The sequence below is a fragment of the Elephantulus edwardii genome, unplaced genomic scaffold, assembly GCF_000299155.1.
Source record: "Elephantulus edwardii isolate Elephantulus edwardi_28Jun2011 unplaced genomic scaffold, EleEdw1.0 scaffold00322, whole genome shotgun sequence".
In the NCBI taxonomy this organism is placed as follows: domain Eukaryota; kingdom Metazoa; phylum Chordata; class Mammalia; order Macroscelidea; family Macroscelididae; genus Elephantulus; species Elephantulus edwardii.
This window is the reverse complement of record NW_006400072.1, coordinates 382,731-399,255: the sequence shown is the minus strand read 5'-3', so window position 1 is coordinate 399,255 and position 16,525 is coordinate 382,731. Positions and strand designations below refer to the sequence as shown.

Below are 16,525 nucleotides of genomic sequence, written 5' to 3'. Positions count from 1 at the left end.
AAACATGGGTATGCATGTATCTACTTGGATGTCATTTATGGTCTCTTTAGGGTATATTCCCAGTAGTGGAATTGCTGGGTCAAATGGTATCTCTACTTGCAACTTTTTGAGAAAGCGCCACATCACTTTTCACAGTGGTTGCACCATTTTACACTCCCACCAACAGTGAATAAAGGTTCCAGTCTCTCCACAACCTCGCCAGCATTTGTTGCTTGCCGTTCTGTTAAATTTTGCTAGTCTTACTGGAGTGAGATATCTCATGGTTGTCTTGAATAGATGAGTTTTTTTAAAAAAACAAAACAAAAAACTCTTCTCCTTGTGGAAACAACCTTGTCTAGTTTTATCATGCTTGAAGATTGTTAATAGATGAGTTTAAAAGAAAAATAATAAATTGCGTAAGCTTGTCTAGGCAAGAGTATGTATTTACCCAGGAACCTCTTAGAACCTGGGCTGTGCTTGATGGTGGGCAGTGGGAAGAAAACGAATTGAGCTACAAAGTAATAGCCGTGGTTGCTTTGTTGTAGGCCCGTGTGTTTAATGAAACTCCTATCAACCCACGGAAATGTGCCCACATCCTCACCAAGATCCTTTATCTCATAAACCAGGTAATACAAGGTGGAGAAACTGGTCCTGGGGGAGTTTGAGGGTTCTAGACAGGTGAGTTACGTGATTTAACAGCTTTCATGTGGTTACAGACATGGACACAGCTTTGCCTCCTCTGGATGCTCAGTGTGTTGCCTTTGATGGAACTTCTTTAGAGTTTGAGATGGTCTGGGGTGATCAAGCAGGAAGAGACATCGATCCCCTTTGTCCCAGGCTGAGGTTTCTTGTTTACCACAGGGGGAACACCTGGGGACCACGGAAGCAACCGAGGCCTTCTTTGCCATGACCAAGCTCTTTCAGTCCAATGATGTAAGTGCCCTGACCCCAGTTAGCCATTAGGGGGACAGCTTGATCCCAGGGAAGCCAGTGCCCCCATCCCAGCAGATGAGATTTCCTAATCCATGCTGAGCCAGGGGAGATAGAGCTTTTTCTGTCTCTTTCACAGCCCATCCTTCGTCGGATGTGCTATCTGACTATTAAGGAAATGTCCTGCATTGCAGAGGATGTCATCATTGTCACCAGCAGGCAAGTCTTTGAGCGCAGAGGTTGGCTCCACTGATGGCTCCATGGACACAAGCCATTTTTCCTCTCGTGTCTACCACTCTTTTGATCAGTGGTAGATTTTAGGTTGCCATAGTTGCCAATTCTTTTTCTGTCTCCTACATTTCTGTCATTTACTGCTACCACCCATCAGGGAATGTTTCCCTCTTAATTCTCTCAACTTAGATTCAAAGCCTTCTTTTCTTTTGGTTTGTTATAGTGAACGAGTACCATAACTTTAACAAGGATTTTAGTGAGAACACTGTAAAAATAAGCATAGAGAAAAAAAAATAGGCATAGAAAAAGCAAGCTACATACAGATGAGCTTGCTTGTTAAACACTAGATTCTACTTTTGGCTGAATCATTAGCCGACAGATGTGAAATTAAGTAAAACTTTTCCCTTAAAACTTGAATCACAAAAAAAGAAACAACAAAAAACACCAAACTTGAGTCACACTCTTCTGATTTCCTCTTGCCCTTGTTTCGTTTTCTTTTCCTCCCTAGGGACGTAAGTGTTAAAGGGGATTCAGTATAGGTTAATTTAGAAAATGTTTACTCTCAGTCTGCAATGAAAGACAGGCAATTGAGGTTGGATGTAATGTATTTAATCATAGGAAGTGTGACTAAAAACACCCAACTTGAATTTGGATCAGAAAATAGTACCTGGATGAACTGCCCAAGTGGAATCCTGAAGGATGAGAATAAACTAAGAGTATAACTTTGAAATGAGGGGTGAAGGATGTTCCATACAGAGATCTGAAGGGAGAGCACAGAGGCCACTTAGAGAACTTATACACTGGAGAGTAATATGTGATGTTCATGGCAGTAGAAAGCCATAGAAATGTTTTGATAAGATCAAAACAGTGACCTGGTCAGTACTGAGTTTTGTATAACTCTTTTAGGCTGCTATGTGGAGTTACGCTTGGGAAGAGCAAGAATGGTTAGAGGAGACCATGGTAGTAATCTAGGCAGGTGTAGTAATGGGGCATTTGAGACATGGGAGAGAGCAAGCACTGGCAGGTGGTAGGCCTTGGGCTTAGCAGGCAGGTTCCCTGCATGTTGAAGAGTCCCTTCCTCCACAGCCTGACAAAAGACATGACGGGCAAGGAGGACAACTACCGGGGCCCCGCAGTGCGCGCCCTCTGCCAGATCACTGACGTGAGTTGCTGCTGTGGCCAAGCCACCTGCCCCTTCTCTGCTTCCCCACAACTCAGCTCAGGCTCTCGGTCTCACCCTGGCATGCATTTGGTTGACCCTCCTCTCCTGAGCAAAAAACCTTGAGCTGTGGTGTATTGAAACACATGGATATGAATACCCTCTTCTCCCAGCCTGACGCCTGTCCTCCTGAAAGCTGCTGGGATTGATAGGATGCTCTTGTGCCCCAACTCCTTGTCTTCACAGAGCACCATGCTGCAGGCCATTGAACGCTATATGAAACAGGCCATTGTGGACAAGGTGCCCAGTGTCTCCAGCTCTGCTCTGGTGTCTTCGCTGGTATGTACCTGCAACCAGAGCCCTGAGAGTTGGGTCAGAAAGAAAATCTCAGAACTTTTTTCATTAGAAAGAAGTGTCTTGTACCCCTAAGTCTGAAATTGTTGTTCTTGCCAGTGAAAAGATTAAGGGAGAGTCTGTGTCAATGGAGGGGGCCTGGTGGGTTGGCCTTATTTCATCTTACGGGACTACAGGTGGAGCTTGGCTCTGGGAGGAAATCTCCTGTCATGACAAGGAGAAGGAGGTGAGTGCTGGCTTGAGTTTAGGGCCATAGTGAGGCCCTCCAGTATGAGGGTGACAGTGAGGCCTTAGGTGTGTCTGGGGAGACTAGAACTAGACTAGATGAGATGCTTAGCCCAGGAGGTTGATCTGGGTGGCATCCTGTCTGTGCTTTAATATATGTCCTGTTGTCCACAGCACCTGCTAAAGTGCAGCTTTGATGTGGTCAAGCGCTGGGTGAATGAGGCCCAGGAAGCGGCATCCAGTGATAATATCATGGTCCAGGTGAGATGCGGGGAGCTTATTTAAGTGGCTGCCAGTTAGCTGGTGCTGAAAGATTTGGATGTTTTGGTAACCAGCTGAGTATGTTTTAGAGTGTGTTATGCTTCAGCAGTGTGGCCAGTGTAGGGAGAGAGTCTCCTAGATTCAGGTCTTTGCCAGGCTTACTTTATTGGTAACACATGTAACTGTATTGGTGAGGTCTTCATCTATTTAATGCCTCATCAGTGCCCTAAGCCAGTATTTTTTTCTTCTCTCACTGAGTCTTGGTTTCTTTGTCTGTAAAATAATTTGTACCTTTCCAACTTGTAAGCATTAAATGAAACAACATATATAATATTTAATGCGTTTGATATATACAACATAGAACTCATCTGGTATATATCTGTAAGTGCTCCCTGCATGTTTATCTGTTCCTTTCTCTATTTGCTGATGCTTTTTTCAGGCCTCTCACAACTTAACCTGTGGTTCCTCACAACATTTCTCAGTTAGAGAACTGTCACGCATAGTGATACCTACAGCTATCATGTCCAAGCTCTTAAGTCAAAGAAACAGAAAAGAGCAGAGAAGACAGGAAATAACTGTACGATATCTTATCTCTTTAGAAAGAGAAAACCCTGAACAAGACAGACCAGCTTTGCCAGGACCAGACATGAGTCCTCGGCCTAATCACTGGGGTTAACCTTTGGGGTGTTGTTTGACATACACAATGTCTTGCATAGGCCATTATGACACATGATGGTGTCCAGGTCTTTAACTTTGGCTTTTCTCTTCCAGAAAGACATCAAGTCATCTCCTCTTTCCTTTATTTCTGTCATCACTCCCACAACTGTGTGCTTGGTGTCTGGGCCAGTGTTGAAACTGGGGACTCAAATGAGAACTATAGACACACTGATGCCCTATGTTCATTAAGCATTTGTGCCTGGTACTGTGTTAGTGTGTGGGGACTGCCGACCTGAGAACTGAGGTTGAGACCCAGAGAGAAGCGGTGACCCAGCCTTCACACCCTTGATCCCTGCTGCTGCCCTGTCTTTTAGTACCATGCGCTGGGGCTTCTGTACCACGTGCGCAAGAATGATCGCCTGGCCGTCAGTAAGATGATCAGCAAGTTCACTCGGCATGGCCTCAAGTCTCCCTTTGCCTACTGCATGATGATCCGGGTGGCCAGCAAGCAGCTAGAAGAGGAGGATGGCAGGTAACAGGCTCGTCTCTCCACAGGAGTGAGGGCCCTTCCATTTCATCATACCAGATAGCCCAGGCGCCTTCTCACTGCCCTGTAGTCCCCATGGTTTGGTTTGGTTTGGTTTTGTTTTTAGCCGTGACAGCCCTCTGTTTGACTTCATTGAGAACTGCCTACGCAACAAGCACGAGATGGTGGTGTATGAAGCTGCCTCAGCTATTGTCAACCTGCCCGGCTGCAGTGCCAAAGAATTAGCCCCAGCAGTATCAGGTACACACATCTTCCTTCAAACCATCCTTGCCTTTGAGTGACTGAGTCATGGCCCTGGAGGAGGGGGGAAAGAAGGAAAGTGCCCTCAGATAGGTCATAGTCTGGTATTCAGGAGAAGAATTAGTACTTCCTGCACACCTGCTGTTCATTGTGTTGAAGTCTTTCACATGCATCGTATCTCTGGTGGCCTAGTAATAAGAAGCTGCACTGCTATCCCAAAGGCATGCAGTTCGAGTCCATTAGCTTCTCTGCAGGAGGAAGATAGCATTCTCCTCCCAGGCAATTTACTGCCTCAGAAAACCCACTGGAGGGTCAGTTATGAGTCAGTTCCAACTTCATGGTGCCTAACAACAACATTGCTCTTGACTTGATTCCAACTCAGAGCATCCCTATAGAATTTCCCCAGAGAGTTTACAAGGCTGTAATTTTACCAAAAGGTGACTACTCTGTCTTTCTCCCATGGTGCAGTAAGTGGGTTTGAACCACTGGCCTTTTAGTTAGTAGTGGGATGCTTTCACTACTTCACCACAAGGTCTCCTTCGTTCCGTGGCTGAGGCCCTACCAAGTGGCAGAAGTGGTGTTGATACCTACTTTGGTGCCTGTCAGACTGGCTGGCCATGAGTGGAGGACTGTGAGAAGCTGAGTCAAGAAACCCCACAGGTGCTTGGCAAATGAGCCATTGAGTTCTCGTAACCAGACTAAGGCTTTTCTGCTCGTGGCTCTGGTGCCTACAGAGAGAGGAACTTGCTTTCTTGGTTAGAGAAAGACGTATCCACTGAGCAGGGGGTTTGTAGCTGACCACACTAGAGACCCCTGCATACCTTTGACACCCTTTCCTTGTGCCCCAGTGGGAGGTCTTCTCCGGTATAGTAAGCAGCCTGGCACATAACATCTGTCTCCCCACAGTGCTCCAGCTTTTCTGCAGCTCCCCTAAGGCTGCCCTCCGCTATGCTGCTGTCCGTACCCTCAATAAGGTAAGAATCCGGGAGTGGGAAGGATGGGAGCCATCGGCTTCTCCTGCAAGGTTAGACAGTGGTGGATGGCCAGGTAGAGATTTTTGCTAGACTGGGAGCTGCACTGTAAAAAGTGGAACTTGGTCACACTTTTCCTGGTGCCAAGATCATCTCTTCCAAAGGGTGTCCAACTTGGCCACACCTATCATGTCATATGACAAATTGGGGTCTTGTCCCCTTTGTCTTACTTTTCTCCCATACAGGTTGCCATGAAGCACCCATCAGCAGTGACAGCCTGTAATCTGGATCTGGAGAACCTTGTCACTGATTCAAATCGCAGCATTGCCACACTGGCCATCACCACGCTTCTCAAGACAGGCAGTGAGAGCAGTATTGACCGCCTCATGAAGCAGATATCCTCCTTTATGTCCGAGATCTCGGATGAGTTCAAGGTACTCAAGCACGCTTTTGGAGTAAGCGAGATGCTCTGTACCTGTTCTGTTTACCTGCTGCTTCCAAGCCTAGGGACTTGAGAGGCTGGTCAGGCTTGCGGATTCAGGAGAGGCTTGGCAGTTGAAATTGTACCTCTTCCTGCCTCTACACCCTTTATTTATACTGTTTATACTGCAACACTGGTTGTTTATGGTTAAGTCAGGGATCCATTTGGTAATTCTTTCAATGTTTGTTGAACACTTGTTTTACACAATTTGAGGAGAGCAGGGCATAGCAGTGAACAAGATAGTCACATGCCTCTTCTCGTCATGCTTTCTTTCTAGTGAGGGAATATAAGCAAGTAAACAAATGAGCTGACAAGATTGTTTCAGACATTGGTAATGTAGTGAAGGAAATAAAATAGAAATCCAGTGGAGGTTGCCAGGGAACAGGGAATATACCTTTCTAACATGGAGACTTTGAGCTAAAATTTGAATAAGGTAAGAGAGCCAGACCAGGCAAGAGCAGCAACAAGAGAGAGGAGCAGTGAGGGGCTTGGGAGCTTTGGGGAGAGCAACAGACAATGACTTCAGAGAGTAGATAAAGGCTAGATCATGTAGGGCCTTGTGAGTCAAGAAGTGTTTTGATTTTAAGGAAAGCAATGAGAAGGTTTTAGTTCTTTTTTTTTTTTAAATCATCCATTCTTGCTATTTATTGTCTTCTTTTTGGAACAAAAGGTAAAGAATTCAGAAATAATAACATCAAAGTGTGTGTTTCCAATTAAGATCAGAGTCCTGTTTTTAAAATAATTTCTTTACAATTAAGGAAGCAGCAGAAGACCCATTAACAACTGATTCTTTGGAGAAGTTGGCAGAATGACTGGATTTAGGGACTTCACCATGTTGAATTTACGAGGTGGAATTAAAAAGAAAAGCAGCCTTTTCCATTCAAAATCCTGGAGGTAAACTGTAGAGAAGTAATATCCAAATCTGAAGACAAGGTAATGTGGCTGGATAAAAGCAGCAGGAGTACCTGATACAGGAGACAACACAGAAATGCTTGTCAAGTCCTGAGTTCAGAATTTTGTTTTCTTTTTCGGATGAAGAAAATATAAAAAAGCACCTAAATGTCAAGGAAGATGTTCTTCTTGTGTTAAGGAAGCTAAGAGAATAAGAGGTTCTAGCAATCCAAATTACCTACATAATCCATTAAACGCAACTGACACCCCAGGGCCGGCCCAACCCCTCCGGCCCCAAGGCCGGTTCAGGAGGCTGCGCCTCACTCCGCCATTTTCGCTCCTTGGTTTTAGTTCTTTTAAAAACTATATTTTGGTATAATTCATAGACCCAAAGAACTAAGAAATACCGTTTTCCCTTCACTCAGTTATCCCTCAGTACCAGCATCCCACACAATATAGTATAATATAAAAACCAGGAAATTGGCATTGGCACAATCAAAAGAATTTGTCTGCAGTTATACATGGTAGTAGTGGAACATTGTCTGAGCTTGTACTGGGAGATGAGCCCCTCAGGTTGCAAGGTACTTTAAACACGACTTCAGAAGAGCATCCTCCTCAAAGTAGATTCTACCCTAATGGAGGTGGAGGAGACCTTTCACTCAACAAAGTACCTACATTTGTTGACATACCTGATGTAAAATGAGGAGAAACAGCCGCAAACATCCACTAATAATTGTATTTTGGAATATATGATATGTGAATCTAGGAAAGTTGAAGTTGTCAAGAATGAAATGGAACACATATAGCTAATCATCATAGGTCTTATTGTTAAGTGCCCTCGAGTTGTAGATGACTTATAGTGACCCTATGAACAAAAGACATGAGCACTATTCATAGAGTTTCTGGAGGCTGAGCTGAAAAGAACTTATATTGACTACTTTGAATCAGACAGACATATACTGAGAATGACAAAGAAAGTGGTCTTGCATACATTGTCAAGAAGAAATTTCAAGATCAGTCCTGAAATATAATGCTGTCAGTAAGAGAATAATATTCATATGCATATAAGGAACCTCTGTTAGTACAACTATTCAGATTTATACACCAGCCACTAGAGCTAAAGATAAAGAAATTGAAGGTTTCTATCCACTTGGCAATTTGAAATTAATCAAACAGTTAATCAAGATACATAATAATAATTGGTGACTGGAATACAAAAGTGAGATACAAAGGGTTGGTTGTTGGAAAATGCACAGCCTTGGTATCAGAAATAAAGCTGGAGATTGCATGATAGCATTTTGTACAATCAATGATTTATTCATTGCAGAAAACTTTTAAAATGATGACTCTGTATGTGGATCTTGCCTGATGGAATGACTACAAAGGAATAAAATTTGTTACATCTATGAAAAGAGATGGCCTGGAAGCCCAGTATCAGCAGTCAGAACAGACCAGTGACCAACTGTGGAGCAGACTATCATTTGCTCAAGGTCAAACTAAAGCTGAAGAAAACAAGTCCATAAGAGTCAGAATACAACCTTGAGTTTAAAAACCATTTTAAGGCTAGATGTGATGCTTTGGACACTAATTGTGAGTTTGTGGGATGACATCGAGGACATTAGACATGAAGAAAGAAGATGATCATTAAAAAGACGGGGAAAAAGGAACAGACCAAAATGGTTGTCAAAAGAGCTTCTGAAACTTGATCTCCAGTGTAGAGGATTCATGCGAAAGGAAGAAATAAAATAGCTGAACAGAATATTTCAAAGAGCAGTTCAAGAAGACAAAGCAGAGATTATCATAATATATACAAAGACTTGGAGTTACAAAACAACAACAACAACAAAAAAAAAAAACCCAGAAAGTGCACATCCTAACTTCCATCAAAATCAAGGTTTTCAACTCCTTCCTAGTCATACTCATCCCTTCTGCCAATCTGTTCTTAATTTCTATCATTACTTCATAACTGCTCTACAAATGGAATTAGACGATATGTCATTAGAGAGTTTTGACTAGGGCATTTGATAATATACTTAATTATAATGTAGCGTGATAAGCCTTGTAATTGGTGTATACAAAGGGACAAAATGCTTATGGCTTTTAAGAATGTTTTGTAGACGACATGACCCAGTGAGAATTGCATATCAAAAAGGTTCGTTGAGCACAAGGATAGAGGAGGGATGAGTGAGGAGACCGGAGGCAAGGAGGAATAAGAATAGCCTAAACTGGGCAAGCAGGAGTGGGAGAGAAGGGGTGGACTCGAGAACTCATCAAAGAATACACACAGTTAACAGAGCATGGGGTGATAGGTAAGGCTGTGAATGTCATTTAAAAAAAGGCGTTTTCTAGCTTGAGTTGCTGGTAGTTGACCAGTTTTTTGTTTTTTGGTGTTTTTTTTAAATTTTATTATTGTGTGTGTGTGTGTGTGTGTGTGTGTGTGTGTGTGTGTGTGTGTGTGTGTACTTCTAAAATTATGAGTTTGTGTGTTTTTAAAAAAATCAAACGAGTACAAAACCAAAAATAGAAACAAACAAATACACGAAGAAGAATAGCATAATTGAGGTTATTATTGTACATTATAGGTCTTTTTTCCACTTAATAATGTATTTTTCATGTCATTACAAACACATAATAGTAGTTTTAAAATGCTGTATCATAATTCACTTGACCATTCATTCCTTCACTGTTGAATTTAGAGTTCCAAATTTTCTGTTTTGTTCATCTACCTTAAATTTAAACATGAAATTTTTTAAACAATGCAAATTTTTTATATGTATTTCATAGTATTTCTTTAGGATAGATTCCTAAGAGAGTAACTGGGTCAAAGGTTATGCATGATTTTAAGAATTTTGGTTTGTTGTCAAATTGCTTCCTGGATAAAGTGTACCTGTTTTTGTCTGTGAGGAAGTCCTTCTGTACACGGAAATAGTTCTTTCATTTTCACCTCTACACTTGGATAGAACTGAGGTCAGGATCATTTTTGGTTCTGACTGTAGGACAGCAATTCCATGCCACTGGAGTTCAGACCATATGTCTGTCCATGGCCAGGGGTTTTTTAGAGTTTATGACTAGAGGGACAATCACTGTAGAATATAGCTGACATCCACCAGTGTGTCTGTCATTCTAGAGCTATGGGTGAGAATGGGCCTTGCCTATGTCAGAAATGAGACAGAGATGATCCTCGACCCCAGTAACTGCCTAGGGCTAAATGGACTTCAGAGAGCTGATTCCAAAGCGCTCCTTTTACTGTGGAGCTGAGTCTTAGATTCACCTGAAGACCCACAAGAGTAGGAGCTTAGTGAAGATCTGTTGGGTGAACAATCAGGGAAACTTTATGTAGATTTAGTCAAGGTGGGGACATGTATAATGTGTCAGGTTCCGGGAGGGGACAAGCTGAGGTGGGCATTGGGGTTCCAGTGAATGTCAGGCTGGAGGACACAGCTGAGAAAGGAGGAATGATCTACCGAGTCAGAAATGGCTGCTGAGTTTTGAGATGCTTGTAGTCTCTAGGGAGTGACCAGTATAAGAGGTAGGCCTTGAAGACTCTTCTATGCATTTCTCTAGACAAGGGATCCTTGGGGCACTGACTCCAGGCAAGCTTCAGAAGGACTGTCATCTCAACTGACACCCTAGAATGAGAAGAATTTTGGTAGATTGTTACTTAGACTCAGAGTTATAGGGACATGGGCTCTATTTACATTGAGAATGGGTGTCCATTTAGGTTGCTGTGTGTCCCTAGAACCTGACATGGTCTACCACTTAACAAGCAAGGGCTGTTGCATGTTGGAACAGGAGTTGAGCGATTGAGTTCAGAGTAGAGGCTGAGATGGCAAAAGCAGGGAGTCCCTCCTACAGAAATGTGGGCCTGACTTCCATTTCTCTCTTCAGCTTGAAGATCTGGAAATCACTGTAGCTGATCACATCCAAAAGGTCATGAAAATGAACTTTGAAGCAGCCTGGGATGAGGTGGGTGATGAATTTGAGAAGGAGGAAACTTTCACTTTGTCAACCATCAAGACACTTGAAGGTAAGGCCTGAGGACAGCATTCTGAACTGTTTATATTTCAAAACCCTTGGCTGTAGTGGAAGTTCTCCTTTCTCATCTCTAACACCCTTAATGATCCACAGCTATGTCTCAAGCACATACTTCAGGTGCTACTTGATTGAAAGCCCCTCAGTACAGGGTTAGGGATAAGGAAGGAGTGATGACACAAAGTGAGAAGACATGTTTATGATGCTGAGATTTCTCTCTACAGAGGCTGTGGGCAATATTGTGAAATTCTTGGGGATGCACCCATGTGAGAGGTCAGAAAAAGTGCCAGATAACAAGAACACCCACACATTGCTCCTCGCTGGTAAGCACCATTCTTGGGGTGAGGAGGGTGGGAAGGGCCTGGGCAGTTACAGCCTGGGTGCTCCTCGTCCGGCACCTCCCTCTGGCAGCACAGTGATTCAGAATTCACCGAGCTTAAAACAAGCAAGTGTGAGAAAACTGCTATGAAACGTCTTCCTCCCCTTCTTTCTGCTAGCCAGCCAGTTTCCCTCTCAGCAGGTACCCAGGTGTTACTGGGCAGACAATGCAGGTACATCCTTCCTATTATTTTATGAATTCCTTTTTTGAAAAACACAAGTGTTTATGTACAAAATTGAATATACATCGTTTTGTACTTTGCTTTTCACTTGAGTGGACATCTTCCCTCGGATACATAAAGCTTTCTCATTGTTCTTTATAACTTTTATTGTATGGATTGGCTGTTTATTGAATTAGTCTGCTACTGAACACTTAGACTGTTTCCAGTGTGTTATTATAAATAATGCTGTATAGTAAATACCCATATACACACATACATGTATGCACACTCAAGCTACCCATATATATTTTATTTTAAAGGTCTAAAAATAATATTTCTAAGTCAAAGTGATTTGCATTTCTCATTTGGATAAATAGTTCTAAATTGCTTTTTATAGAAATTTATAGAACTTATAGAAAATTTCTTGCCCCTGACACTCTTGTGGGCCCCTGACACTTTGTCAGCCTGGGTGGGAAATGGCATCTCAGTGTAGTGGTTATTTTTTAAGAAAAGGAACTAATTAACTGTTTAACTGTTGCCATTTCAACAGGGTTTCACAGGTAGCAATGAAGACTAGTTTTAATTTATATTTCTTGTGTTTTGAATGAAGTATCTTATAAATGTGGAAGAGCCATTTGTATTCCGTCTTTGGTAAATTGTTTTGTTTTCCCTTTGGAACATATTTAATTAGAAAGTTACAAAACATCGTGTTTTACTCACACAAATTCATATAAAAAAATATAATGGAATGCAAAGCAATAATGTTTACATACATATCTTTAATGTCTCAATACTACCTTTCTAACTTAAACTAGAAACCACTTTTCCATGGTTTAAGCCTTAGGACCATTGTTTTGGTCCTGAATGTGAGAGAAGAGTAGAGAGGCCAGTGCTAGGGGGTTTTGTATTTGAGTAATTCCAAATAGCTTGTTCCCCAAACTTTGATTTTAGCCAACCTAAGGGAAAGGTGATGAGAGATGGAGAGAGTGCTTTGGAAATAAGACCTGTATCTCCCAGGGGTAAATTGTTTTTAATTCATAAAATTTGCCCAATTTTCTGGATGGGTTGATCTGTTCAAATAGAAATGGGACTTTTAAAACTCATTTTATTATAGGAATTTTTAAACACACACAAATTATATATTTAATCCCATGTATTCATTTTCCAGCTTTAACAACTATTATTTTCCCCTTCTCGAGGTAAAGCAAATCTCAGAAAATATATCATTTTATATGTAAGTCCAGCTATAATTGTGATTATGTTAAGAGATAATGATCCAGGGAACTCTGGTGGCCTAGTGGCTAGAAGCTGCATTGCTATCCCAGAGACTCGTGGTTTAAATCCACCAGATGGTTGACTGGGGAAGGAGGGACAGTCTCCTCCCGTACCAGTCAGATCTGATTTGACGGTACACACATACAAAATAATAAAAGATAGAAAACTTAAAAAAAAAGAGATAATGATCCTTTGTCTAAAAAAAGGAGTACAGCTGTCAAACCTACAAGAGTTAAAAAGGGATGAACTACACCTCTCTCTGCAGTGTTTATAAACAGAGCTGGGAGGATGCTGTGCTTCATTGACCTGCTCCCAACTGACAGGCCCCACCATCTGCTTCTGGCCACAATGAGTCACCCCAGTCCCCTGGGTCTTGCAGACACCTGTTCTGTGGTTCTCTCATGGGCCTGTTCCCTTCATCTGCTAACGTGTGAGAGTCTCTGTGACCTCAGACACAAGTCTTTTACTTCAGTACTGCATGTGAGTCTTGGCAGAGACCTGAAATAGTATTATAATTCTACTTTGAAGTTACAGATACTTGATGCTCAGAGGTATGAAGTGTCTTGCTCAAAGCCTCACTCATCGATTTTAGCCCACCTTTTCTTGCTGCAAGCCCACCTATTTCAGTTGGTCATTTACTGCAAAATGCTACTCCAGCCTTATTTCCATAACCTCCTTTGTTACAAACCTGCACTTCTCTTGTTCCTTCTAGGTGTATTTCGGGGTGGTCATGACATCCTGGTACGTTCTCGGCTGCTGCTTTTGGATACAGTGACAATGCAAGTGACAGCCAGAAGCTCTGAAGAGCTGCCAGTAGACATCATCTTGGCATCTGTGGGCTAGGCCTATAGAATCCCTATTCCTACCCCTTTCCCCCAACACTACACAGAAGGTATGCCTTCCTTATGAACCCAGTGGAAATCCCATCTTCAGCCTCTGTATTAAAAATAATTAGGAAGCTTTGAGGATTTTTTTTTTATTTCCTCCCTTCCCCCAAAATTGTCAGGGAGTAATTTATTTTTGTAATAGGAGATGACTTGTTCTAGACTTGCTGCCCTGCCTACAGAGGGGGAGGATATTGCAATTGATATGTTTTAAATGAATAAAATGTTTGCACCTCTTGAACATCTTATCCCTATAAATAAATCAGCATGTGTTTATTGAATGGCTGCTGCTACTTGTACAGATGCATTCTTAGGGGTTCACGTTCCTCTCTGTAGTTTCCCTACCTTCAGCTCAAACTCACTGCAGCAAGTTTTCTGAGGTTTTAAACAGCACATGTAAAAGATACTTTTTGGTTATTGTACTTGGTGTGAGGTAGATCCTGTCCCACACATCGTCACCACCACAAGTGTAGGGACTGGACAGCATAGTAAAAGAACAAACAGGCATTGAGTGCAGACTCTTAATCCTGGACTGTCATCACCACTCACCTTTTATAGAATACAAAAGGAGGCGTTAACAACTGAGTGTTGTCAAGCCTCAGGTCAGAGGTAAATTTGTATGGAGAGAGTGATAGAACATTCTTTCTTTGACTCTTATTTGAAGAAATCCAGTATTGAGGTCTCAAAGAGCAGGCTCAGAGAATTGGGTTTTTATATGCAAACCAGATGTGCTTTGCAGTTTCAGTATTTGTGGGTGGGAGGGGACATGAGAGGATCTTGGACACTCTCATTCTGGTGCCCACGAGAGTTAGAGGTTCATTTGTGTGATTAATGTTTTCCTGACTGCTTCAGCTTCTGCTCTCCAAAAAGGACTGTGAGGCAGAGAAAACAGCTTAACTGGTTTTACTGCTACAATGACCTGGTACCCTAGAGCTCTGGTCCCCCCATACAGTCAAAGGAATGCACCTAGGAGACTGGGGGTGCACACAGTGCTTGAGGACCCACCTTTACCTGGTAACTGTGTTCCCACTAGGGAGGGATGGGTTAACTGGTTTCACCACTACAATGACCTGGTACCCTAGAGCTCTAGTTCCCCCATACAGTCAAGGGAACGTACCTGAGAGGCTGGGGGTGCACCCAGTGCTTGAGGACTGATCTCCACCTGGTTACTGTGTTCCCACTAAGGAGGGAATGGGCTGGCCCCACCTGAGAACAAAGGAACATGGAGAGCAGTGGAGCTTGAGACTCTTGAGGCCAACCGTAGTCTCCCTGGAACTTCCTTAAGACTAAGATCACCAGGGTTCTCCTGCTGTGATTTAGGGGAAGCCAATACTAAATATTTGTAATAAACTGAAAGCTAGTTCAGGAATGGGGGTCTTCAGTCGAGAACTGCTGGCCCCGTTTTTCATGCTCTCTGTTCACTCTCATTCCTGGCTATCTGTCTCATTAATAATTATAAAATTACTTTACCCTCGGTCTGCAACATTCTGGTGCCCGAACCTGGGACAAGGTGGTGGTTTCTATTTGGGTAAGGTGGTGGTCTCGCTTTCTCTTTTTTGAGCAGACACCAGGAACCAAAAAGGAATTCGCTCAGGGTAAGTGAAACTTTTTGGAAAATTAAAGGCAGGGTCATGAGAAAATCCTCACTAAAAGTTTCATGAGGTTTCTCATACCCCTTGACAAAGACAAGGGAAGAATTAGAAAAAATTCAGAGTAGAATTGATAAAAAGGAGTCATGTGGAACAGCCCATCCTCTGAAGCTCAATACATTACATTAATTAAAGAATTACTTAAGAGCTCAGGGGTAAAGGTAAGATAAAGGTCATTTTTGCTGTTGTTTCAGTATGTGCAGAAACACTGTCACTGATTTAAACCGGTAAATAAAGTGCAGTTAAATTTAAAAACTTGGCAAAATGTTGTGAAAGCTTTATGAAAAGCACATCAAAAAGAGAACAGACTCCTATTAATTTTTGGTCAGTAAGGGCTTTGAAAAGAATAGTAAAAAAGTCTGTGCAGGATTGTTCTAATAATAAAAAAAATTTGCAAAGAAAAATGGCTAAATCTTTGCACGAATCTGAATTAAATGATAAGGAGGTTAACGCTGAAGGTGAGAAACAGCCTTTGTCACCTTTCGAAAGAGTTTATCAAAAGGGAGATGTGATTCCTGCTTCGGTTTGGTTACTAAGTGATTTGATCACTTCGCTTTAAAACTATTACAGTCTGAGGAGAAGATGTCTGAAAAGTTAGAAGAAAAAACCTCTTCAGAAGAGATGGATAGTGATTCTGATACAATGGAGGATGAATTTCCTATACCGCCAGCTTCGGAAAAATTGAGCAATATAATCCAGGATGATAGTCCTTATGAGAAATTAAGTAAACAAGTTTTAGAACTTGCTAATAGACAAAATGGGCTCTCGAAATGAGATATATTGTTGTAATGTGCCGTCGAGTTGCTTGTGACTTATAGCAACCCTGTGTACAACAGCCCTAAACGCTGCCCTATCCTATGGCAATCGCACTGCCTCTGACACACCCATCCAGATTACCCCAGTCACTGAATCCACTTCATAGAGGGTCTTTCCCTCCTGCGCGGTCCCGCTACCCTCCCAAGCATGATGTCCCTCTCCAAGGACCTGTCCCTCCATGTCCAAAGTATGTCAGATGAAGCCCCAGAATCCTTGCCTCCAAGGAGCAGCCTGGTTTAACCCTCTCCATGATCAATCTGTTTGTTTTCTTGGCAGTCCATGGTACATTCAATACTCTTCTCTGGCACCACAGCTCAAAGGCATCAATTCTCCTTCTATCCTCCCTAGTCATTGTCCAACTCTCTGATGCATAACTAATGATTGCAAAGACCATGGCCTGTATC

The 16,525-nt window shown here is 42.4% G+C and overlaps 1 protein-coding gene across 1 annotated transcript in view; it reads left to right on the top strand.

Moving 5' to 3' along the window:
* COPG1 (coatomer protein complex, subunit gamma 1) overlaps positions 1-13,615 on the top strand; it is a 15,771-nt gene extending 2,156 nt beyond the window's left edge. The window contains exons 3-15 of the mRNA XM_006901372.1: positions 525-605; positions 841-912; positions 1,049-1,128; positions 2,227-2,302; positions 2,546-2,638; positions 3,053-3,139; positions 4,171-4,328; positions 4,450-4,583; positions 5,490-5,557; positions 5,800-5,988; positions 10,815-10,953; positions 11,183-11,281; positions 13,485-13,615. Coding sequence (XP_006901434.1) covers positions 525-605; positions 841-912; positions 1,049-1,128; positions 2,227-2,302; positions 2,546-2,638; positions 3,053-3,139; positions 4,171-4,328; positions 4,450-4,583; positions 5,490-5,557; positions 5,800-5,988; positions 10,815-10,953; positions 11,183-11,281; positions 13,485-13,615 — 1,407 coding nt within the window. The remainder of the gene's footprint in view (positions 1-524; positions 606-840; positions 913-1,048; positions 1,129-2,226; positions 2,303-2,545; positions 2,639-3,052; positions 3,140-4,170; positions 4,329-4,449; positions 4,584-5,489; positions 5,558-5,799; positions 5,989-10,814; positions 10,954-11,182; positions 11,282-13,484) is intronic.
* Positions 13,616-16,525: the final 2,910 nt, after the last annotated feature.